The sequence below is a fragment of the Dipodomys ordii genome, unplaced genomic scaffold (assembly GCF_000151885.1).
Source record: "Dipodomys ordii isolate 6190 unplaced genomic scaffold, Dord_2.0 Scaffold7, whole genome shotgun sequence".
NCBI lineage: Eukaryota > Metazoa > Chordata > Mammalia > Rodentia > Heteromyidae > Dipodomys > Dipodomys ordii.
The window spans coordinates 6,975,453-6,999,127 of record NW_012267223.1 but is presented as its reverse complement, the minus strand read 5'-3'; the positions used below and the strand labels follow the sequence as shown (position 1 = coordinate 6,999,127).

Sequence of the window (23,675 nt, the reverse complement as noted above, 5' to 3'; positions counted from 1 at the left end):
AAACTGGAAAATGTGACTTCAACAGCAACTTGTCTCTTCTGCTCAGAGAGAGAAAGGAGAAAATAACTCTACCGTAACATGCACAGGGGTCACTGCCAACACATGACATTTTTGTGGTCTGCTCTATCCAGTGTCTAATATTAAGATGGCAAGAGTAAACAGTCCCATTTTGTTCGGGGGCCAAGTGCAGAAATAGCCACCCCACCAGGAGTCTGTCCCCAGTCCTGGGGGCGGTGTTTACCTGTGAGGCTTGGGCTTGCTCTGCCGCTCACTTTCCAGCATCCACTGCCAGACATCCTGCGACCGGTCTCCTTCCTCGGCGGGGAGCTGCAGACTTCCGGCTCCCCCGGGGGGCCCTCCTTCCCTGACTGGCAGTGCCAGGCCCGGCTCCGTGCTTTTCCCATTTCGTCTGGGCAAAGTGCTGCTTCTGGTTGCACTGTGGGGGAGACCAAGGACCAGGTCCAATTGAGACACCCCATGAAGCCTCCAGGACACCTTAGATCAAATAACCCCATGAGGGGGACCATGCTGAAGGACCCAGACACCTGCCACTGCGGCCTCTAATTCCCCACCCCACCCCACCCCTGCCCAATGCTCCTGACCTTTTAAGGCCAGGCTGGAAGAAACGCTCCCTCCCAGGTCACCTTCCCAGCCCAGGTCACCGTGCCTCTTTACCACTCACCCAAACTGCTCCCCGGGCACGGGCTCCGGAGCCTTGGGGTGGCTCTTGCATTTCGAGTAGCAGTAATACTCTGAGCCCCCCGGGCAGAAGCAGCGCACCCTCTGTGTGGCTTCTGCCTCCATCTCCTCCTTGGTCTTGGGCCCCGAATGGTGGTGGATGTAGTGGTGGTGGACGTGCTTTGTCGTCTGCTTGGTCACGAAGCCTTTGCCCCCCAGGAGCTGGCAGGTGGCGGCAGGCGGCAGCTTGGCCCCCGGTGAGAGAAGGTGCTGTGACTGGTGGTGGTGGTGGTGGTGGTCCGGAGAGCGGGAGCGGGGGCTATAGCGGCCCATCCCCGGGGACTGGCAGCCAGGGGTCTTGAGGACTCTGGACAGGTGGTCATCCAGGATCGTCTGTGGATCCTCCTCATAGCTGCCAGAGGGCAGGAGGGACAGGGGGTGCTGGGTGGGCACCCCATCCCGTGAGCTCAACGTCGGCTCAGACCCCTCCTTCTCTTCATCCTGAAAGTGGAAACAGCAGTGAGTTAAGGGACGTGTCCCAGGAAGCTGGAGGGGGGTGGGGTGGAGGGGAGAACCCCAAGACCCAGGGCTTGCAGGCACAGCTCAGTAAGAGGCCCGGGGGGGGGGGGGAGCCAGCTACCTCTCGGATCTGCTGTAGCCGCTCCTCCAGGCTATGGCGGCTCTCCAGCTCCAGCTTCAGCTTCTCCAACCTGGAGATGAGGTCGGCCGCGAAGGTGGCGGGTTCCACGGGGGTCATCTCCTTGGGCAGACGGTGCGTTCTCTAGGGACACGGGAGGAGAGGGACAAGGCCCAGTCAGCAGGCCGGGCGGACACTGGCCACGGCGGCCTGGCAGGAGCTCTCTAGGCCCAGCGTTGTGTGCCCGGTCTCCATGTTTGGGCGGAGAGCGGCTGGCGGCTGGCGAGGGGGCCCGGGCAGCTCCGGATTTTTATGCAGCGGCCCCATGGCCTCATGGAGAGCCATGGTCGCCACCAGCATTTGCCTTGGGCGGGAGCAGTTGGTCGCACTCCGAGAGGCCCTGCTTGTTCTCTCTGTAGTACAACCAGCCCATCAGTAGCTACTCTGAAGTAGAAAATCTTCAAAGACTGTTGTCAAACATCAAAAAAAAAAGCCAGCCCTCTGAGATGGGGGGGGGGGGGGGGGGGAGAGCAACCAACTCAAGGAATCAAAAGTAGAGTCTAAACAGAAAGGGAGTTGGAAATTAAAAAAAATAAGATTGGAAAGGAGGCAGGGGGGAGGAAAAAGGGAAAGGAGGGAAGAAAAAAAAAAAGTCAAGCGGCCCCAGATCAGAGAAGAAGTGGTAATTTATTTCCTGGCCGCACACTGCGCACCTTTGAGGTGGTGTTGTCTCAGCCCTGTCCTCCATCTCCCCCGTTCTCCTCCTCCCTCCTCCCGTCTCTTTGTACGGAAAATGAAGAAAGCTGCTGCCGGCTAGTAGCAGAACACTGCTGAGCTTGGCTGCCTGAAGCCGAGCTATCAAGGGAAAAGGGAACATCTCCAAATCAAGTGAAGAATATAAAAAAGCACCGAGAATGCCTGCCAAAAGCAGCAGACAGAGAGAACTCCCGCCGCCCAGCTTTCTGTCCTTTTTCTGTCATCTCGCTCCCCCCACCTCTCCACTTGTGTCCTCCCCCCCTCCCCCCCACCTCCTCCTCCTTCCTCATCTCCCTCTTGCTTTTGCCCTTTTCTCTGGGATGGGGAGGGGCAGAAGGCCAACTTGCAAAGGCCAGCATCATCCACCAGACACAGGGCCGGCCTCTCTGCAGACACCTGAGAGGGGACAGAGCGGCCCATTTCACCCCCCCCCCAACTCTGTGCGGCCCCAGCCCCCATCAAAGCACTGTGGATGGAGAAGGTCCATTTGCACGCAACCCCCTGCCCCCCAGGAGGAAATCATCTCACTCACAAGCTTGGGCAATAGGATTGTTCGTTGTTAATACACATAGCCACTCACCCCCTAGTACAAAAAAAAAAAATTGTCTTATCTTGCTTTATGAAAGTGGGGGAGGGGGAGATACTCTGATTTTAAGACAACCTTAAGGCTATTGTCATGATGAGCTTTCAGAGAAGAGCCAGGATCTGCACTAACGCAGTATGACATTAGCGATTCAGGATGTTAATTTTCTGAACACAACATATACAGACAGATCAACCAGGTTCTCTGAAACTAGCAGGAAGGACTCGGTGTGAGCTGGACACTGGCTTCTCTTCGCTGAGGAAGCACGGCCTTGGTCCTGCTACTGTGAGACACTCAGTCCCAACACGGGGAATGGTGATGGGGGAGACCTCTTTTGGGGACAGGCTGCTTTCAGGAACGTGCAAATAAAAGCCCTTCACACAGCAGCTCTTCCAAGCATTTCATTCATTCAGCATTTGTTAGGCAACAGACTCACTAGAATGTCCTGAGCCAAGTTCTGGGGTCTGAAAAGGACTGAACAGCTTACAGAAGTTAGGAGAAATGACGATGTAATTAGGTAGGATGGATGCGTGAAGGGACTGAGCTAGATGGTCAACAAGAAAAGCCCCAAGAGCATGATTTCCTCTCCAAAGGAATTCTTCCAGCTTTACCCATTCCCTCAAGCTAGTGATCACAGAGCACCTACTGTGGGTCAGTGTTCTTAGTAGGTTCACAAGAAACTAACACACCGAACGCCCTCCCCTCAGGGGGCTTCCATTCCAGTGGGAAGGCTGTGAGTCCTTCACTGATCACCTCCTAGCAGTACCTGATCGCTGAAAAGGAACTGTGTGGGTTTCTTTCTCAGAGAACTTTGTCTTTCAATTAGGGAAATGTAAAGCTTTTTTTTTAAAGGGAGGGTCACCTTCAACCTCACAACAACATACCCAACATCACACCCCCAAAGCACTGCACAAAGCCCTCATTCAGTGCTTTCTTTCTCTCTCCTCCCCCTGTGTCCTGACCTGCCTTCCTCCCCACCCTCCCTCCCACACCTCCCCTCCCTTTTCTGCCCAATAGCGAGCGGCCTCTCCAGTCTATACTCACCGGGAAATGAGGTAGAGACACTTGGCCATTGGCCTTCACACTGCGATGCATTTCTCTCTGCAGCTGTTTCTTACTCCCCACACGGTAAGGAGGGATCCCATCTCTAAGGGCAAGAAAAACAAAACCCACAGGCTCACCAGGATGCTTCTAGCAGGTGGCTGCTGCACAGAGCCCTGCTGAGATCCCACCAATGCGCAAGACCACACAGTTCCACGAAAGGGAACAGAACTGCACGGCTCCGGACGCAACGGCTGTCACCAAGGTCCAACTGGCAAACCAACTTCAAATCCTGACTACTCATCATCTCTGGAAACCTGGCTCCCTCTCACACAGGGGGCATCGACTTCAACAGCTCAATAAGCTCATCTCTTAGACAACTGTTCTACTTAGAACCAGGTTACATTCCAACCAACCCTCCATTTTCAAGTGTGTCAAGCAGAAGATTCTCCAGCTCCCTTTGGTCCTGCCAACAGCCGACTATCATTGTCACATCCGTACAGACAGTGCCAAGCAAAAGGTAGTAGAGATTGGTCAGGAACTTACCCCAGTGGGTAACTCAAGCTTTAGTCAGCCTCAATTGTTTCCAAGTTTCTTCTTTTACTCAATCTTATAAATCACCTGATCATGACTTTCCTTTGCTCCAAAGCTCATCAACCCCAACCAAGGGTTGGTGACCCTTGGTTAGTAACCCTCGGCCAGGTGACCAATGTGGACTTAAGAGGAAAGCTCCCACTGTGTGTTACCCTGCACATCATTAACATATATGAATACCTACTGTGTGCCTCATTCTAGGCACTAGATAAGAGAGTAGACAAAGATCACACTCACACACACACACACACACACACACACACACACAAAATCTATTGTTTTTAAGGAATTAATGTTTTAAAGAGGGGACATGGGCAATGAGCATAAATGAAGAAGCAAAAAAGATGCCAGGAGATGGAAATAACTGTAATAAAACACACAGCAAGAAAGGGAGGGAGGGAGAGGTTGCAATTTTAAATTGGAAGTGTGAGGGGGTATCAAGGAAGTCTTCAAAAGGTGACCTTTGGGCAAAGACCCAAAGGAAGTAAAGGTCCATTCCTGTTCCATTACTCTATTTAAAAACAAAAACAGCAGATGGAAGAAGTGTGTGTGTGTGTGTGTTCACGCGCACTTGTGCACACACTTCAACTCAGGGCCTGGATGCTGTCCTTAGCTTTTTCTTGCAAAAGTATCACGCTATCATCTGAGCTGTAGCTCCACTTCTAAATTTTGGTGGCTAATTGGAGATAAGAGTTTCATGGACTTTTCCACCTAAGGCTTGCTTCAAACTGTGATCCTCAGATCTCAGCTTCCTGAGTAGCTAGGATTCCAGGCATGAACCACTGGTGATCAGCTGGTTTTTGTTTTTTTTAATGAAAGACTATTTCAGCTAAAATTGTAATTGTACATTTTTATTAAAAAAAAAAAGAAGAAAAAGTCAAAGATGACTTTGAGCTGGGCACCAGTGGGTCACACCCATAAACCTAGCAACTCAAGAGGCTGAGATCTGAGGATCATAGTTCAAAGCCTACGCAAGAAAATCCAAGAGACCTTTATCTCCAATTAGCCACAAAAAGTTGGAAGTGGAGCTGTGGCTCAAGTGATATAGAGAGCTAGGCTTGAGCAGAACAGCTCAGGGACAGCACCTTGGCCATCACTTCAAGCCCCAGGACCAGCACAAAAACAAAAACAAAACTCTTTGTTCTTGAAAGCAGTAGAACCGATAACATACTGATCAACATAGGACTAGCTCTATGAGGTCCCTTTCTCTACAGGTCACTTATTTACAAAGCCTTGATGTTCACATGTTTCTTAAGTTGCACTTTGTGTGGCTGTGAACAATGAAGTAGGTAGATGTTTGGCTGTTTCCCTTTCCTGTTTTGTTCAGCACAGGGTGAAAAGGAAGAAAACACCTTTGGCTCATCAGGTCACAAATGACAATTCTACAAACACCAAAGGAGCAGCAGCGAGGAATAGCACTGGCCAACCTGGAGCCCTTATGACTGAGATGTCTCAGAACTCTAACTGGCTGTACTTTTTCCAGAAGTCTGCTGACAGGCCACAAAACAAGGCCAGTGGGGGAATATGATGGAGACAAACAATGTGGACCAGATTTTAACTGAGGAGTGCAGGAGGGATTATCGCATTGAGTGGGAGGCAAGAGGGGAGAGAGGGAGGGAGAGAGGGAGGGAGAGAGGGAGGGAGAGGGAGGGAGAGAGAGAGAGAGATCAGTAGCTACATGAAGAACTTCCAGGCTGAGTCCTCCCCAGTGAGAGCTGAGTTGAGGAGGGGCGGGAGTTAAGTGCTCAAGTCAGGTGAAGGTCTGGACTTGACCAGGCCCCTTGAGGGTAGTTCTAAATCCAGCAACCTGAAGCTGATTTTTGTTTTGTTTATTCGGTGCCATCCTGGGGTGTGAATTCAGGGCTGTCCCAGAGCTTTTCCACACAAGACTAGCACTCTACTACCATTTCAGCCACAGCTCCATTTCCTGATTTTTTTTTGGTGGGTGCTTAATTGGAGGTAAGAGTCTATCAGACTTTCCTGCCTGGGCTGGCTTCAAGCTGTGATCCTCAGCTCAGCCTCCTGAGTAGCTAGGATTACAGGCATGAACTATCACGCCCAGCTCTAAAGCTGATTTTTATTTTTGGTGCCTATACTGGCCTCAATCTCTTGCTTGGCTTGTTTGTTCAAGGCTGGTGAGCCACACCTCTTCTTTTGGCTTTTTGCTGATTAGGTGAACGTAAGAGTTTTGTTAGACTTCTTCTGTCCCAGCTGGCTTCAATCCAGGACCCTCAGCTCTCAGCCCCCTGAGTAGGTAGGGTTACAAGCATGAGCAACCAGCACCCAGCCTGAAGCTGATTTGATCAAGACTTAATGTTGTCATTTGGGGAGAGTTTATTACACAGTGGAACACACCGCAACCCACAATCCTACAGGAAGCAAGCACCTCCAACCCAAGGCCTCCACTCCCTGAAGCCAAGCTCCTACTGCAGGTCAGACATGGGTGGAGAAATCTGACATGTCACTGGAGCTCACTGGCACGGGAACCTCATTTGACCCATGACCAGAAACTCTGCCTTGCTGGGAGTAGGTTGACTGTAGTGGTTAAAAACAGGATCCGAACCCAGGTTCCCAACCAAGTCACTGCTGGACAATGATGTCCTTAACTAGGCAAACTATGCCCTCCTCAAGTTCCTCACTTTTACCTGCCAATTCCAGCCCCAACCAGAGAACCAAGCTTCTGGGTGGTCTAAATTTGAGGGGCCATCGCCTAAGCCCCAAAGAACCACCTGACATTCTGAAACACCAAATGGGAAATTCAGGGAGTGTTCTAGAAATCCTCCTCCACTGGTTGGTTAGTCCTCGCTGGCTTTGAGAATTTGGGGTTGTGTGGGTCCCACACAAGGGGTAGAGGAATGGCCATGCACCCCTCCTGGCCAGCTCCTCTTCCAGGAACTTCAGAGTGTGGGGCTGTGTTCCATTGTTTCCCGACAGTGGGGGGGGGGTGCAAGCATCAAGCATTCCCTGGGACCTATGCTTAGAAAAGTAGGCTTCAGGACCCCTAGAAGAGGCCCCCTGCCCCCTATCCATTCCCTATTGGACTCTGCCCTCCATTTTCCATTCTGTTCTCCAATTCCTTCTTTCCTTTTGGATGAAAATCAATAGGAAAGCTTTTACACCTTGCCTGCTTTCTCCATAGAAGGTAGAAAAGAAAATGAGGAGGGGAGGAAGCAGCTGAGGGCCAGAGTGAAGGCAAGCAAAGAGGAATCAAGGTTTTTGGAAGCCTCCCATCCCACCCCACCTTCACAGCCTGAAGGGGGTAAAAGGATCTTACTATAGGAAAACCAACCTGGGACTAGAGCAAAACTGGGGAGAATTTAGCTCAGAGAGGCTCAAAGAGGCTTCCAGAGCCTTCCAGAAAATGTGGCTTTAATTCTCTTCTTCCCCCCACCCCCGCTCCCCCTCCCATACACTCCAAGCCAAGAATCTTCTTCCAAAACAGCCCCTCATCCCCCAAAAAAGAGGGCCTCTCTTCTCTCTTTTATTCAGGCTCTATTAGTCTGATCAGTTTCCTGGCTGTTCAAAACCCATGGGCCAGAGTTTTGGACCCTCTACAGTCTTCTTTAATTATAAGCATTTTAGCTAGCGAGCCTGCTGCCCGGCCCAGCTGTTTCTGGGGAGCACTGATTTTGAAGTGTGGACTCCACTTAGCTGCCATTTAAGCTGAGCCAATTAGCTTAGCCTTTTGACTCTGCTGTGGCCCACCTAACCTGGATGTCGCTTTCTGGCAGCTTTGAAACTGGCAGGCGCCCACACCCGCACACATCTGCATTTGGCAGCCAATCTGAGGCCGCCCACAGCCGCGGGCAGCATCAAAGCCCGGTGCATAAGATAAGGTAATATCTGAAGTTCACCAGGACACGTTCCCCCATGTCCAGCACACACACCATCAGTGGGACAGAAGGAAACAAAAAGAAGGGAATGCACATCACACCAGGACAGAATGGGAAGAAATCAACCTTGTGCTGATGGGGGGGGGGGGGGGGGGGTGGGCACTGGAAGCAGAGGTGAGCTACCAAGGCAGGCGGTCCTGATGACAGCAGCAACACCCTGAAAACAAGACAAGACATGGGGTCGCCTCCGCAGCCTTGTCTGGGCTTCTCTGAACTTGGGCGGCAGCTTCTGAGCCCCAACTCCTGGCCTCCACCCCTCTCAGCCTGGTGCCCTAGAATGACCCCGCGCTCCTCCTGTTCCTTGGTGCGCCAAGAACTGCACTTTAGGATTTTGCTGGAAGTCTGGTGGCTAACGTAAGTGAAAAAACAAAACAAAAGAAACCTCGGCTAGAAAGCCATTTCTTCCGAGAATGCAGGCTTCAGAGGAACAGGCTCATAAAACTACCTTTGCAGAGGCCTATAATGGAGACTCAAATCCCTGACGATCTTTAACAGGGATTTCTACTTGGCGAGGAAAACAGAAGCCAGCAGTGGGACTCCGGGGAAGGCAAGGGTTTCTCCAAAGACCCCGGCCCCCTACACCCTACCCACTCTGCATGGCCCAGCTCTGGCCAGGCCGACTCCCCTAGAAGACCCACAGACAGGCAGGCTCTGCCCCACCTTCTACACCCAGGCCTCTTGCAAAGGCCCCTGGGACTTAATTGGTTCAGTCGCAAATGAGATTGCTTCCCTGGGCTTGTGTCTAATGAACTCCAACCTTCTGGAGTCTATTGAAGGCTGCCTGTGACCCCAGCTCCCCCTCCCACCTCGCAGCAGGGCAGCCAGCCCCACTCCCCAGCCCCCCACAGCCCACGCCGGCCATTGTGACTGTGACCAGGAGAAACAGCCAGGGCTCTTTTCATGCTTTATGGGGCGCTCCTATTCACTTGTTCAAGGAAATTTCAAAGGGGCCCTGCTACCCTCTTATCCCCTCTAAGCTTCCCGGATGAACAATGGGCTGAAAGCGATTCAGCCCCGCTTTTCATCCCCACACACTTTATTTCTTGCCTGGCGCTCTCATCTGCACGAGGCCTACAATTGGCAGAGCTCTGAAGAGAGGGTCGAAGCCCAGCCCTGGGAATCCCAGGTGACTGCCTGGCACAGGGCGGGGTCACACCCACCCACACCCATGGTCAGCCATCGCCCACCCCACACTTTCACTTTGTTCAAGTCTACTCACACCAGCCCCCTGCCTGGCCCCAATGGCAGCTTGGGACCCATGGGGACCTCTAAGTGGGAGTGAGCCCCCATCCCGTAGGCTCTGGGTTCTGGAGTCCCTTGTGCCCACCCTGGGAATCATGACACAACCTCCTCCCAGAAGCAAGTAACAGGCACTGATTTGTCCTTGAAGCAAACTGCACTCCCATTGGTCTAAACACACGGGGCGGGGCGGTGGGGGGCGGGCACAGCTGGGAAGCCCACAGCCTGCCCACTTGGTCTAGAATGCTGCCAGGGACATCGGGGTCCCCCTCAAGGCCCCCACCTCTTCTAGCCTCACAGAGACTTTTGTCCTGGTTGGTTCTGTAGGAATCCACAACAGCTCAGCTGTGCCAAGACCCAATACCCAAACACTCTGTCACCAGGTGGCCTGGTATCTGGTCTGCCCCTCGAAGTTGCTAAGAAAGCTGTTTGCCCTCTTTCTGTCTGTGTCAAAGTGGCTTTGCTCCTAGAATAGGGACCAGCCCCCAAAAAGTGAGCCCCAGAAGTGACTGCCCCACACTTCAACTTCACACAGTGCTTCAGCTATAATGAGAAGGGAGTGGAGAGCTTTAGTCTGGTTTCTTTTTTTTTGGGGTCCGGTTGTGGGGCCTGAACTCTGGGCCTGGGCGCTGTCCCTCAGCTCTTCAGCTCAAGGCTAGTGCTCTACCACTTGAGCCACAGCGCCACTTCCGACTTTTTTCTTTTTGCTTATGTGGTGCTGAGGAATCGAACCCAGGGCCTCAGGCATGCAAGGCAAGCGCTCTACCACTGAGCCACCTTCCCAGCAGGAGTTGCGAGCTTTAAAGCCACTTCTCAATGAAACGAGGCCGTCTTCCTGCGGGGAAATGGTAAAAGAGGAGGAAGCAGATAGGCTGCCGGGAGGACTCTGAACGTGCTCCCTGCCACTCCTCCCCCAGCCTGTGGAAAAGGCAAAAACGTTCCGATCACTAAATAAAAAGGGAAACCCAACCGAGCACAAAGATCTGATGAGCAACTGAGCCCGGGAGCATTTCTCCTGGGAGATGACAACAGGCAAAGGCCAGGGGCCCAGGTCTGACTGAAATCTGAGTGCTGAGTCTGTGCATGGCCAGGGCCACAGCAGGCCTCCCTTCTGCCTGTCAAAGCCTCCAGTAACCAGCTACCTTTCCCATTGGGTCCTGTGAGGATTACACAGCCCCCAGTATGGGACCACACCCAAGTTATCTCATCATGAACCCAAAATAACACCTCCGTGATGGGGACTGAAATACAGCCAAGGACCAGGAAGCAGGCCAAAAACAGTCTCGAAGAAATCTAAACAGAAGCTCACAGTCTACTAAGTAAACTGCATCGAGACTTAGGAGAGCCACTCAATGCCTTCATTCAATTCCAATGCACTTTCTTACTCCACGCACAGTCTCCTACTTAATACATGAAGGAGATATTTGCTAGAAGCAAGCATACAGGGCAAAACATGACAGCAGGTGGAATGACAAAAAGACAACAAAAGGGGTTTGTGTGCTTTTTGGTGCCAGTACTGTGGCTTGAACTCAGGGCTTTGTGCTTTCACTTGGCTTTTTTCACTCAAGGCTTGCACGCTACCATCTGAGCCACAATGCACAACCAGCTTTTTGCTGAATCGTTGGAACTAAGAGTCTCAGACAGGCTTTTCTGCCCCAGCTGGCTTTGAACTGAGACCTTCAGATCTCAGCTTCTAGAGTAGCTAGGATTACAGATATGAGCCAGTAGCCAGCCCCAAAGAGGAAAAAGTATTTTAAAAAGGCAATAAATACAAGAGCATACCTTGTACAAACTCATAGCTTTGAGATAGTTCTACATTGTAACATAAAAACAGATCTTGATATTAAATTCTTGGAATAATCCAGAATAAACTATGAGCTAGAGCTGGTGGCTCACAGTGGTAATCCTAGCTACTCAGAAGGGGTTGAGGTCTGAAGGATGGTGGCTAGAGGCAAGTTGGGTAGAAAAGGCCAAGATAACTCTATCTCTAAAATAACCAGCAAAAAAGCTGGGCTGGAGGCATGGCTCAAGTGGTAGAGCAGCAGCCGAACAAGTACCAGTCCCTTGAGTTCAAACTCTGGCAGACAAAACAATAATAATAATCATGTTGATGGTGATAATAATAAGAAAGAAAAATAATAAACTAGGCCTTTTCTAATGCTACTTAGTCAAGACAGGACAAGATGTATGAGAAATAAGTTCACTGAAGTTTCTTCCATCACAAATACTTAAAGAGCCCAGGTAACACAGAAAACCCACTTCTCTGAGACCCTGCATCCCTCCATAGTGGATTAAAAAGTGTGCACTCCTGATCCTATGCCAAAATGCTCTTCTTCCACAGAAATGGGACTTTCTGCCTTAAATATCCCCTGACCCTTTGCTCACAAGAGAATCTGAGGTGACAAAGTAAAAGCCACCAAGACCATCGATAACAGAGTCCCCCAACTAAATGCAACTTTTCCTCCAACCGGCCCCAGGCTACAAACCCAGGAACAGGAATGGCGGCCAACAGAACCCAGAGAGCTGCGAACACCTGGGAAGAATGGATGGCCAGCTTAGGAAGCTCAAAAGGATGAAGCCTACGTCAGGTGTGCCAGAACTTAACACCACTCACAATATCATTCTCTTTAGCAGGCAAAATCCTGTCTCTAGTCCGCCTCTCTTTTTTAATTTTTAAAATTGTTATTAAAAAAGTGATGTACAGAAGGATTAGGGTTGCATATTGACTCTAATTCCTGAAAGGCCCTTTCTGGAACAGGGTGTTGGGTGAGAGAATTTGGGGAGGATCACTCATGCCCAAGCTCCACCCTGAGTCTCCTCAATCAAAACCCCAGAAGATGGCAATCCATTGCTATGTCCCCCTGATTCCCTCCTGTGCACACATGGCCCCGCATCAGGATGCCATGACTAGCCTTCAAATAATCTACAACGCAAAGCCCAACCCCGCCGGGTGAATGGCCTGTGACCTTATCACAGCCTTCAGTACTTGGATTGCTTTCAAACATCAGTGCCATCCAGCAGCAAAAGATCCAAGACCAGGCACTACTTTGGAGAACCACTACCTAGGGTCCCAGGACAGAGGGCTGGCACTTTGCCCAGGACTTGCTGAAGGATGACCACGGAAACTTTCCATGTGGGTACAAACGCACACAGTGGCCCTTTAGAGACAGCTGGCTCTCTGACTCCCAACTCCATTCAATGCCTTTTCCTACAAAAACACAGACACCCCCCACCCACCCACCTCTCCCTTTTTTTGTGCTTAAACTCAGAGCCTTATAATCTTGCTTGGCTTTTTCACTCCAGGCTGTTGCTCTACCACTTGAGCCACAGCTCTACTTCCAGATTTTTTTTTAAACTGGTTAACTGGAGATAAGAGTCTCTCAGACTTTTCTCCCCAGGCTGTCTTAGAACTGCGATCCTCCTACCTCAGCCTCCTGAGTAGCTGGGATTACAGGCATGGGCCACCTGTGCCTGGCTAACACAGACCCTTTTAAGACCAGCCTGGGTCCCACCAATTGGTTCTGCAGATAGGCGACCTGAGCTTTAAAGAGCAGCCAAGCAGTTGGTCCGATAGAGACAACCCATCCCACCCTTCTTCCGTACTTTGGTTTTCTTTGGTTAAAAGGCACTATTTCCATTTTCCCTTCAAGCGCTCTGTTCTCCACGCCCCTCTCCTTGACCAGCACCAGGCTGTCTCTTTATCTGCCCATCAAACTACCATGCACCCCCCACACACACACAGGATGTACAAAGCCGGGTGCCCTGGAGTGTGCCCCTGGCAGGCACCCATGGGGAGCAGCAGCAGATACTTACACGCTGCTGTCCGTCATGGACATGGAGTCATCCGTCAGAGCATCGCTGGAAATCTCGCTGTCATTGGCGCTGGTGGCTGGTGCAAAGACGTAGCCGGAACCTACATGATAGGGATTCACAGGATCGCTCCTCTTGAAGGACCTGGGGGGGGGAGGGGAGTACAACCAGACTGTGGTCAGTGATCCTCCCACAGGAACTCAGGTCGTCATCAGGAACCCCCCAATCCTGCCTCTGTTCTATGGTTGGAAATCCACCTGGGAAGCCTGGGTAGAAAGCAGGCTCGGTTTCTCTGCTTCCAAAGGGAAAGATGTCTGCCAGAGTATTCTAGAAGCAGCCAAGTTCTAAGCATTCCTTTATGGAAAAGGAGCAAAGACCGTGGATGAAGGAGGGAAGTCAGTGGAGACAGGAGTCTTTCCCCTTCCAGCCTCTGTAACCAAGCCTGACCAAAGAACACACTTTCAGGGTCCCCCAAAGAATGGAGGCATCCCAGCTCTTGCCTGGGATCTGTTCGCGAACAACCACAGGTCTCGTGAGGCCTTCCCATGTGGACCTGTGCCCACAGTCGCTGGACAGATGAGCTCAAGAGGATGTTTGAGGCTCCCATGGCAGCGGGGCACTGGGCCTCTCCCAGTCCCTTCCCCCAGCCTTCTTTTCCCCCAGGCTGGCTCAGGCCCCAAGACTGAAATGAGCAGTACAGCTGTGTCAAAGGAAGGCTCAGGCCCCTCCTTCAGGGGTCTCCAACCCTTTTGTCTCCATGGCCTCTGGGTCCTCATTTTGTTCTCTTGATCTCCTCCTAGAACAACCAGTGTGCCTGTCTCCTGCTGGGCCGCATTCCTCTTGTGTTACCGGCCAGGGACTTAGGGGGAGGGGAGACAGGTCAGCCAGCTGAAGGAAGGGACCGTCCCTGGGTTGTTCAGCCTAAATATGCAAAGCCCAAGGCTACTTCGCTGAACCATCAACAGCTCAGCAAGTAGCTCAGGACCTCAACTGGAGGAGAGAGGACAGTCTGAGAGAGGACAGGCTAAGAGAGGAGAACTTATTCCATGCGGTCACAGCAGCTGGTCTACAAAGATAGCCCTGGGGCTGGCAGATGACAGGGGCACAGGAAAGGTCACGGTAAGCCTTCTGCACATGCTCACTGAGTTCCTGCTCCCTCGGTGTGTAAGGCGTTAGGCTGAGCTCTAGCATCTGGCATTACAGTCTCCTGGTAGCTGGTGCCTAGTGGAAGGCACAATTACCTCGTGTGGGGTGGTGATGTCGTAAGAAAAGTACAAGGGGTGCTACGGCAGGAGGATTGCTATGCTGTGCCCATTTTCCAGATGAGGCCTCAGACAGGACAGCAGCCTGGGGCCTGGGCCACACAGCTAGAACTGTAGACCTGGCATGAACTCACCTGACTATCACTCAACCGCTCCTCCTGCCTCCTAATACAGGAGGTTCCAGAAAGTTCTAGAACAGGAGGCAAGTTGTGAGCAACCAGCACAGGGGACCCAGATGGGAACAAGGTGCATCATGACAACTGAGCAGGAATTTGAGGAGATGATATCCAGGACTGGGGTACAAGAAAGGCAGGTGGGGGGGAGCTTTCTCCAGACTAGGAAAAGTGGAGGTCTGACCGGTCAGACTAGTAATGTTGGTGCAGGGGGACAGGAGTGAACAGGGGGCGGGTGGGGAGGTCCTGGCAGGAAGGGCTCCCAGGAGCATGCAGGGCCTTATGGGTACAACCAGTTGGACCACAAGGAGGGGCAGCCCAGTGGGACGTTCCCTGACCCCACTGGTTGTGCAGAAGTCAACAGGGAACAGCAGAGATGGACAGAAAAGGGGGGGGGGGCAGCAGCCCTGTCTGTGACAGGATCCTAGAGCAAATCCTACAGATGTCTAACCCGATGCCCCACACTGAGAGATGCCAGTACACCACAGGTTGTGCACAATGCCTGGTCAATGCTGTGCACCCAGCTCCCAAGACAGGGCTGGCACACAGTAGGTACTCAGTGAACCGCTTGCCCTATTGTGTTAAGAGAGTCCTCAAGACCCCGGGCACCTGGTCAAAGCAACCCCATTGGAGACTCGGCCATCACAGAGCGCCGTCAGCACAGACCTTGGTCCTGGCCCACTGCACTAGGCTGGAACAGGCCCTAGAATGTCGGTAAGACATGGAATTCTCCAGAAGGTTCAAGCCCAAGTGCTTTACATGAACCCACTGTGTAAACTTTCCACCAGGTGATGACGATGCCCTGTCCCAGAAACAATGATCTTGTTCTATCTTGTTCTATGCTGGGACTTCTTAGGAATATGCAGTGCGAACAGTTAAGATTTTTCCATGCTTACTCCTCAGCCCTGCATCCTCAACCTAGGGTTCCCAGACACCCAAGATGGCAGGGAGCGAGCAAGTGGGGAGGCAGCTGGTTTCTCTGAGAGGCGTCAAGAGTGATGATCCAAGAAGCAGCCTTCTAGCCAATGGGGCACTCGAAAGGAAGAAGCTTGGTTTCCTGCTCACCATCACCACTAGAGGCAGAACAGGGGGAAATAAGTGAGGGAAGGAAGGTGGGAAAGGAGGGGAGGGGGGGAGGAGGGAGGGAGGGAGGGAGGGAGGATTTCTACATGGTCAAGGAGATCATGGAGATGGGGACAGTCTAAAGAATGCTCCAAGTTTTCACCCAATCTAAATAGCCCCAAGTACCAAGCTCTCTAGGGGGTGGACAGGACCACTGGCCCAAAGCAGAGGCAAGGTGACTCTTCATGTCCCCTCCTATTGTCAGAACCTAGTGATAAGCCAATTCCTTATCCTCTTGGCGGGAAGAGGCTAAGAGCTGGTGCTGGCATGGCTGTCCATTCCCTGGGCCCAGACACGGCCTCAACTGGGTATTCTGTGCTGTGTGTGACAGGTTCACACACAGGCCACCTGCTCCAGGTGCTCACGCACTCTGCAGGACCCCTCAAGGGTGGTATAATTGTGGGTGCCACGGTAACACTCCAGGAACTTCACCACCAATCATAAAGGAGAAGCTGTGTGCCCGTGGCGCTCACGCCTATCATCCCAGCTACTCAGGAGGATCTGAGAACAGTGGTTTGAAGCCAGCTTGGGCAGGGCAGTGTGTGAGACTCTTATCTCCAATTAACCAGCAAAAAGCTGGAAGTGGAGGTATGGCTCAAGTGGTAGAACGCCAGCCTTGAGTGAAAAAGCTAAGGAACAGTGCCCAAGCCCTGGTACCAACACATACCTATACCCATACAGACACAGACACACACATGCACACACAAAATCTGAGGAGCCCCTGTTCTGAGTAGTAATCATAACTTATGCTGCTGAATGTCAGTCCTGGGTCCTAGACAGAGCTCCATGGGGCCTAGCCATGTCTGTGCACATGTATCTCCAATACAAAAAGTAGTAGGTGGCATGTGGGAGGAACTCAAAACCTGCTTGAGCCTTCTTCAAAGGCCTACATCCATCAAATGGGTTGCTGAAAAGTTTTAAAAGAGACATAGTGCAAGATCAAAAAGGCCAAAGCAGCCTTAAATAGCATTCAAACACTTTTCCCATGCCCTCAGCCCTGCTATCTTGGTGGTATTAACACATCAACAAGCTTCAAACTTAGGCTTCAGTTCCACAGGGAGAAAATGACTCAATAGAAATTCCTTCCTCACCAACAGAAAGAGACACCTAACTCAGATCCCCATGCGTGAACACATAGACTTGAACTCTTTTCACACCTGCAGCCCAAAATAAACTCCTCCCTCCACTTCCAAAATAGAGGGCTACTGTGAGACCAGTCATTAAAAATGGAATATCCAGCTCTTAACTGGGTTGACTGCAGTAAAGGACTTGGGTTTTCCTACAATCATAACAAGACAGGCAGGGGAAGGAGGTAGGCTGTGGGGAAGAGAACAGAAACTTAAGACAGAAACTTTAAGTACCCAGAACTCTCTCCAAAGTACCACATAATTTTAAGAAAACGGATTAGAGCTGTTTTCTTGTGATTACTTAAAGGAATGGAAAGGAAAGGAAAGAAACTCGAGCATGCTGCGGTAATTGTACCCAGATGCTTTGATGATTTTTCCCCCCCTAGGGCTGTTGTGAGTCCAGTTGCTGCAAGAATCTTTGCATTCCTGCAGGACCCAGAGGCCTGTGGTCTGTCCACACACTGCCTGGGGACAGACATTGACAGGCCAACCCTGACACTTGAGCAGGCAAGAGAGGGGCCTTGGGCCAGCAGGTAGCAGAGGCTCCTGGGACCTAGCTCCTTCTCCAGACCCCAGAGCAAAAGGAGGCCTCTCCCTCAGAAGGACCATGCAGAAAGGGATGTGCTTCTAAGGGCTGTGCTCAGAACTAAGAGCCACAAGACAATTTCCTCCCAAGGTCACTGCCCAAATGGTGACACCCTCGCTTCCATGAGTGCTGTCAGTGGCAGGAGCCAGGGGGTGTGAACGGAGGGGTCAGGGCCTTGTAGAACCAGGCAGTCTGACAAGTGCATCTGGGCCAGCTGCCTGGAGCAGCGCATGTCCCCTCCCTGCTCACGGCTGCTGCTTCCCACATATCTTTCCTATGGCATCACTTTCTTTGATAATTGAAGCTCAATTCCAATGGCTTTGCGTAAAAAAAAAAGAAAGAAAGACAAAGCAACTCCATCAGCGAGTTCACTGGAAGCTGCTGTGCAGCCGGCAGAAGGCCACCTACTGGCCCAAGAGGGGATTTCTACGGAGGCCAGAGCAGAGCACCCAATGGCAGGCAGATGAGGCCTGCCAAGAGTCTGGGCGGAAGGGAAGGGCACAGGGGAGCTTCTCTGTGGGCACCACACTATCCTCTTCCTAAAATAAGTGCTGGGCTGAGCGCCTGAGCCCACAGACCCTCTCGGCACACCTGGACCCTGTGTAGGTGTTTGTGTGCAGGGGTTTCTCCACGTGCTCACCCCAGCAGGTCCCTTCAGCCTGGGGTTATTTATAGAGAGCCGCCAACACCCCAGGCATTCCTCTCAGCCACTGGCCCACCACGAGCCCTTCCCTCCAAGGATAGTCCTGCTTTCCCGCCCCAACTATTTCTGCTCAACCTGACACCCCATCAGTAAGGACACAAACAAGTCAGTTCAAAAATGAGGCTCCTTTGGAGCGGCCAGGGGTAAACACAGGTCTGGGAGGGCCAGCCAGGGCCTTGGGCATTTTGACCACCAACAGGATTTCTCAAGAGCAGAAGAAGACAGACCCTCCTTCCCCACAGGCTGTTTTCTGATTCATTCATTTTTTTTTTCTAACAACTATCCCAAGTGCTAGGTGCTCTGCCCAAGGCCAGAAGGGATGGACTGAAACCCAACAGTTCCAAGAACTGACTGCTATAAAGATAGACTCGTGTACGTTCAGGAAGTAAAAATAGCTGAAGTGTGGGAGGAGGGGCCAGTCTCCCAAACCTTCCAATGAAACACGGGCTAAAACCCCGCCAAGAGTCACTATTTAAAAGTGACATGCTAACCCAACCCGGTTACCCTTTCTACATACCCAATTATTATCATTAATTACACTAATTATAACACTTGACAGCTCTTCAAAACATTTCCCTTACAAAAGGCTTTCATGTGTATTATTCTGATCCTCAGAACAAGCCAGTGACATAAACAAAGTAGGATGGTGTCCACCCATCTTACAGACGGATACACAGAGTTACAGGAGGCCTCAAGCCAGGTAGGAAGTAAGGAGAGCAGGTCTGGAACCTAGGCCTTCAAATAACCTTCCAACATGTTATACAGACTCTCCCACATCTTGCCTGGTAACATGAAATCACATCACCTGGTTGGTCTCCAATTCTCTTTGACAATACAAGGCTACATAGAGTCCAGGTAAAATGTTTTGGTCCAACCCCACAGCAGGAGGAAACGCAAGATTTAGTCCTCCATCTATCAATGATGCCCACAGATCCTGATCAAAGAGGACATCCCTGGCTCCAGGATCTCATCCCTGCGTAACGCTGGCAATATGCCAGAGGAAGCCTCTGGAAGGCAAACCAGGGCTAGGTCTCCACCGCCCACCCAGGAAAGGAGTCAAAGGAGTATCCCGCCTGAGCAGCACTTTCTTACTGTTGACACCCCAAACCACACACAGCTATTTACAAAGGTGATGCTCCGGACCCACACTGGAAACACAGAAGCCCCACTGTGAGACGGCCCCTGCAAGCAGCAGCCTTACCACTGGCCTTAAGGAATGTCAGCCACAGCTGCCAAGCTGCAGGGCAGAGGCCAGCACCCAGCACCCACAGGTTTACCCACATGTCCTCCCAGCAGAACAAATGGGGTAGGTGCCCAGAGATAGCCCCAGAAAACTTCCTCCAAAATAGCCTGACTTCATGAGCCTGATTTGCATAAGGATTCGGAAACAATTCCCTCATGTGATCTTATGCTTCCTTGCAAAAGTCTGAACAGTTCCATTTAGGTGTAGACCAGATGTCTGAGCATTGGTACACTGGTTCCTGAGGTTGGATGAGCACCCCCTAGTGGCTAAAGAACAAGTCCTTCCTCTTCTCACCAGTAGTCAAGCTCCTAGTCTGTTAGACTAAAATCTATCTATCTATCTATCTATCTATCTATCTATCTATCTATCTATCTATCTATCTATCTATCTATCTATCTCAGCTATCAAGAACCTTTCCCTCCTCTAGCAGCCAGACATTGGAGGCCACGCTCTACACAACGGAGATTTCCAGAGATGACTGTCAAATACATCCTGGTCCCCCACAGAGAAATAAATCTACAAAGGACAAATAAACCATGCAGATAGCAATCAAGTGCACGGCAGCACCTCTTCCCTTGCATGCCATAAGCAACAACCTAGAATTAACCAGAGCATTTTCCTATCTGATATTTCAAACAAGGGAGAGGTGAAGAAACAGGAAAAAAAAAAAAAAAAACTCCTTCTAACAGGAGGTCTGAAGTTGCCTGCAAGGGCCAAGAATCTTAAGACCATTTTAAGGCCATTTGGTAAAGGCCTCTGAATCCTCAAAGAGAGAATGTACTCCACGGCCCAGAGACTGTTTCTTCTCCAAGAAAACCAAGCAACAAAACCATCAACTGAGGTCTGACCTTGGCTTACAAGTACTTAAAACCTAGACTCACAACACAGCAGATTCACAAAGCCAAGTTAAGGGTCCTTCATTTGAGGAAAGTCACAAGGCCTTCCCCCAAGTCAGAAGCCTTTCTTGCTGAGTAAATATCTAATTTGACAAAGAGAACAAGTGAGGTTGTTAAGCCAATTGCTGGCTCTTATCTTGACATAAAAGTTCAAAAGCTCCCACTTAGCCCTCCATGGGTGTACACATTATTTCCTGTGACTCTACCACAACCCAGCTGCCACCCCAACCACATTAATTCCACTTCGCTGATGAGTGGTGAAATGACCCCTTTCCAAACTGGTGCTTAGTGGGTCTGGTGACTCAGAAGCAGCTTTGGCTGACTCTCTCCCCCACATACACACATTTCCCCTCATTCATTCTCTCTGGGTGTCTCTTCCTGCCCACCTCCCCCACCCCTCCCTTTCAGAGACACTACTAGCCCAGGATAATAAGTAACCCACATTAATGAATACAGCTTGCCACTGTTTGAAGTCAGCACTGGAAGAGAGTAGGTATTCAGCTGTGTGCATCACCCTCCCCTCTCCACACCCTCCCCCGCCCCCTTTAGAAAAACAAGAAGCAAGATCAAAGAGTTCCTGGCCAGCGGTTCTAGCTCTCAACAGACCTTTGTCAGCCTCCACAGCACATCCATCCATCCATCCAACTTAATTCGAAACATCTGTAAAGTCCAACTCATCCTTTAAGCCCCACCCCCACCCACCCCCACCAGCCCCAGCCAAAAGTCTTACCTGTATCCATTTTCAATGGTTTCCGTAGACCTCATGCTTGCTGTGGCCCTCAGAGTTTTGCTGGATAAGCCCACCACTGTAGGTGAAAGTTTGCACTTGAAGTCGGCACAAGTCCATTCCTCTTCTTCATTCAAGGTGGGAAGGTAGCCACACAGGACCTTCAGGCTTCCCAGTCCCGCGCTACTCATGTAAGCTGTGTTTTCTCCCCCACTCCTCACGTACTCGAGGTATATATCAGAAGTCAAAAACATCTGGTAGGCATTTTCCTCCATCACCGCCTGGATCTCAGTCTGCGCCTGGTCAAACATGATGGAGTCGATCTGCTGCTTCTTGATGTTATCTCTTATGTAGGTCTTGGTGGCAGGTTTCAGCTGCTTGGAGACAATGCTGTTGTTCTCGATGTACCTCTTGTAGATGGCTTTGGCTACTCGCAAAGTTTTGGTATCCTTCAGGTTCATCTGCCTGAATCCATTGCAGGCGAACCAGAAGTCCAGGGTATCCACACATTTCTCCCTCTCCAGGAAAGTCCGGAAGAGGTAAGCACCGTCCTGGTCACCCAACAAGGAGTGTAAGGACTTGGTCCACCTGGTCAGAGGAGAATCGGGGGATGCCCGCCCCTCAGGTTCCCCTAAACCATCTTCATTCCTCCTGGCGTTGGAGGAGACAGGCATGGGCTTGGTGGCCTGGCCCTTGCCCACGCCTGGCTGGCACACTGGGGTCTCCCCTTCTTCCCCTGGAACAGGGGGCCGAGGGGCATCTTCATGGAAGCTGCTGCTGGCATCCGGGAGGCGAGTCACCAACACAGCGCTGCTCATGGTGAGGAGCGAGCACTGCTCAGTGAGCTGGGGCTTTTTTCCTTCTTCTTCCAGTTCCTCGCAGCAATGGGCTTGGTCTCTCACTCTCTCTCACTCTCTCAAGTCAGCAGGGGCTCATCTGAGCCTCCTCTCTGGAAAGAAAAGGAAGGAGGGGAGAGGAGGAGGGAGGGAGAGAGGGAGAGAGAGAGAAAAAAAGTATTGATCTAATCAAAACCAGATCTACCCAACATCAAAGCAAGAAAGTAAAGAGGCTTTTCAACTCCTCAAATTCAAATCAAGCAACTCAGCTATCCGAGAGGTGCTCATCTCAAGTATCCGACACAGCTTTTTCAAAGGTGAAATCTGAGCTCCCCACTCACTTTTTAAGGGGTGGAGGGAAGGGGGAAAAGGAGTTGGGGGGGGGACGGGGAAGGAGCTGGAAGCAAAGGCGGGGATGGTGGCTGGAGGGTCCTGGGAAGTCTAAGACTCGACCTTCCAAAATCCGGCTGGGCGTGCACCCCCCCCCACACACACCCCTCCCTTGACGGATGGCATCAACACCAAAGACCTGCACCCCAGCCAGCCGCCCGGCCGCGTGCAGGTGAAACCAATTTTGGTAAATTTCCCCCATTCAGCTCAGCACAGATAACTCCAGCAATAAACGTGCCCTTCTCCGGCATCTGGTTCCCATTCCTCCCCCGCCCCACGCGCCCCTCCCTCTGCGCTCCCCCAACCCACTTCTGAAAAATCTATTAGTTCCTCCCCCCCCCAAAGCAGTCTGCTCAGCGGTAGGCAGAACGGGCTTCCCGGACCCCCAGATTCAAGGTGCACCCCCCCACACACACACCCCGTCCCACATGGAAATGTTGCTCATACTCCCCCCCCACCAAGAATCCAGCTCAGGATACACCTCTACCCTAGCACCCCAAAACCAGAAACCCAGTCACTCAGAAAGAAGACTTTGATCTTGAAACTTTGCAAGACAGCAGAGGAGCCCGGGCACCCCGCGACCCCACCCCCACCCCGTTCTCCCAGCCCACCTCCTGGGGCCCGAACCCGGCAACACCGGTCCAAAGCAGTCTCCCGCTACTGATGCCGAGAACCCCAAACTCCACTGCTCCCCAGCTTGTCTATTTCCAAAGAGAAAAAGTCTCATCTAGGCAATGAACAAGCCCCTCTTTCCCCGACACCGGAGGGATCAAACTAAAGGGGGGGCCGAGACCCGCCGGGGAGGGGGCGCGGGCAGTGCCAGGAGAAGAGCCGGGCTCCCGGGGCCGGAGGTGGGGTGCTGGGCGCCCCTGCCCGGGACCTCGCGCCACCGAGCTGAGCACCGCGGCCCGAGCTGGGACGGGGCCGAGGGCGGCACCGCGCATCCGGGCGGAGGGGAGGTGGAGCGGCCCCGTTACCTGGAAGACGAAGGCCGCCAAGGCCGGGCTCTCATCTCTGAGCTCCTCGGGTCCCGGCTCCCCGGCCCAAATCCAACCGAACGCCTCCAGAGCCCCGGAGAGCGGAGCTCGGAGCCCCACCGGGCCGGAGCCCGGAACGCACGAGCAGCACCCCGGAGCCCGGCCGGGGAGCGGTGCCGGCGCCGCCGAGGAGGCTCGGAAAGCGGCCGCCGGGTCTAGAAATGGCGACGCGCGGAGACTCCGACTCTCCGCAAAGAAAAAAAAAAAGGGCCGCGGGGGACGCGGGCACCCCGGGCTCCGGCCGGTCCCGCAGGCAGACTGAGCCTCCGCCGCGCTCGGGGCCCCAGAGCCGAGACCCGCGGCTGGGCGGGGGAAGGGGAGGAGGGAGAGCGGTGGGAGGGG

The 23,675-nt window shown here is 52.1% G+C and overlaps 1 protein-coding gene across 2 annotated transcripts in view; it reads right to left on the bottom strand.

The window, feature by feature from the left end:
* The window catches only part of Axin2 (axin 2), a 31,680-nt gene extending 8,330 nt beyond the window's left edge, over nucleotides 1–23,350 (bottom strand). Inside the window, exons 1-7 of one of the 2 annotated variants that reach the window (XM_013035997.1) lie at nucleotides 23,274–23,350; nucleotides 21,074–22,019; nucleotides 13,235–13,375; nucleotides 3,699–3,801; nucleotides 1,319–1,459; nucleotides 683–1,179; nucleotides 242–436 (exon numbers count right to left, since the gene is read on the bottom strand). In XM_013035997.1, the coding sequence (XP_012891451.1) occupies nucleotides 242–436; nucleotides 683–1,179; nucleotides 1,319–1,459; nucleotides 3,699–3,801; nucleotides 13,235–13,375; nucleotides 21,074–21,888 (1,892 nt within the window). In that variant the 5' untranslated portion in view covers nucleotides 21,889–22,019; nucleotides 23,274–23,350. Of the gene's footprint in view, nucleotides 1–241; nucleotides 437–682; nucleotides 1,180–1,318; nucleotides 1,460–3,698; nucleotides 3,802–13,234; nucleotides 13,376–21,073; nucleotides 22,020–22,907; nucleotides 22,978–23,273 lie in introns of those variants that run through there. The other variant, XM_013036002.1, reaches the window with a different exon arrangement.
* Between the last annotated feature and the right edge of the window lie 325 nt (nucleotides 23,351–23,675).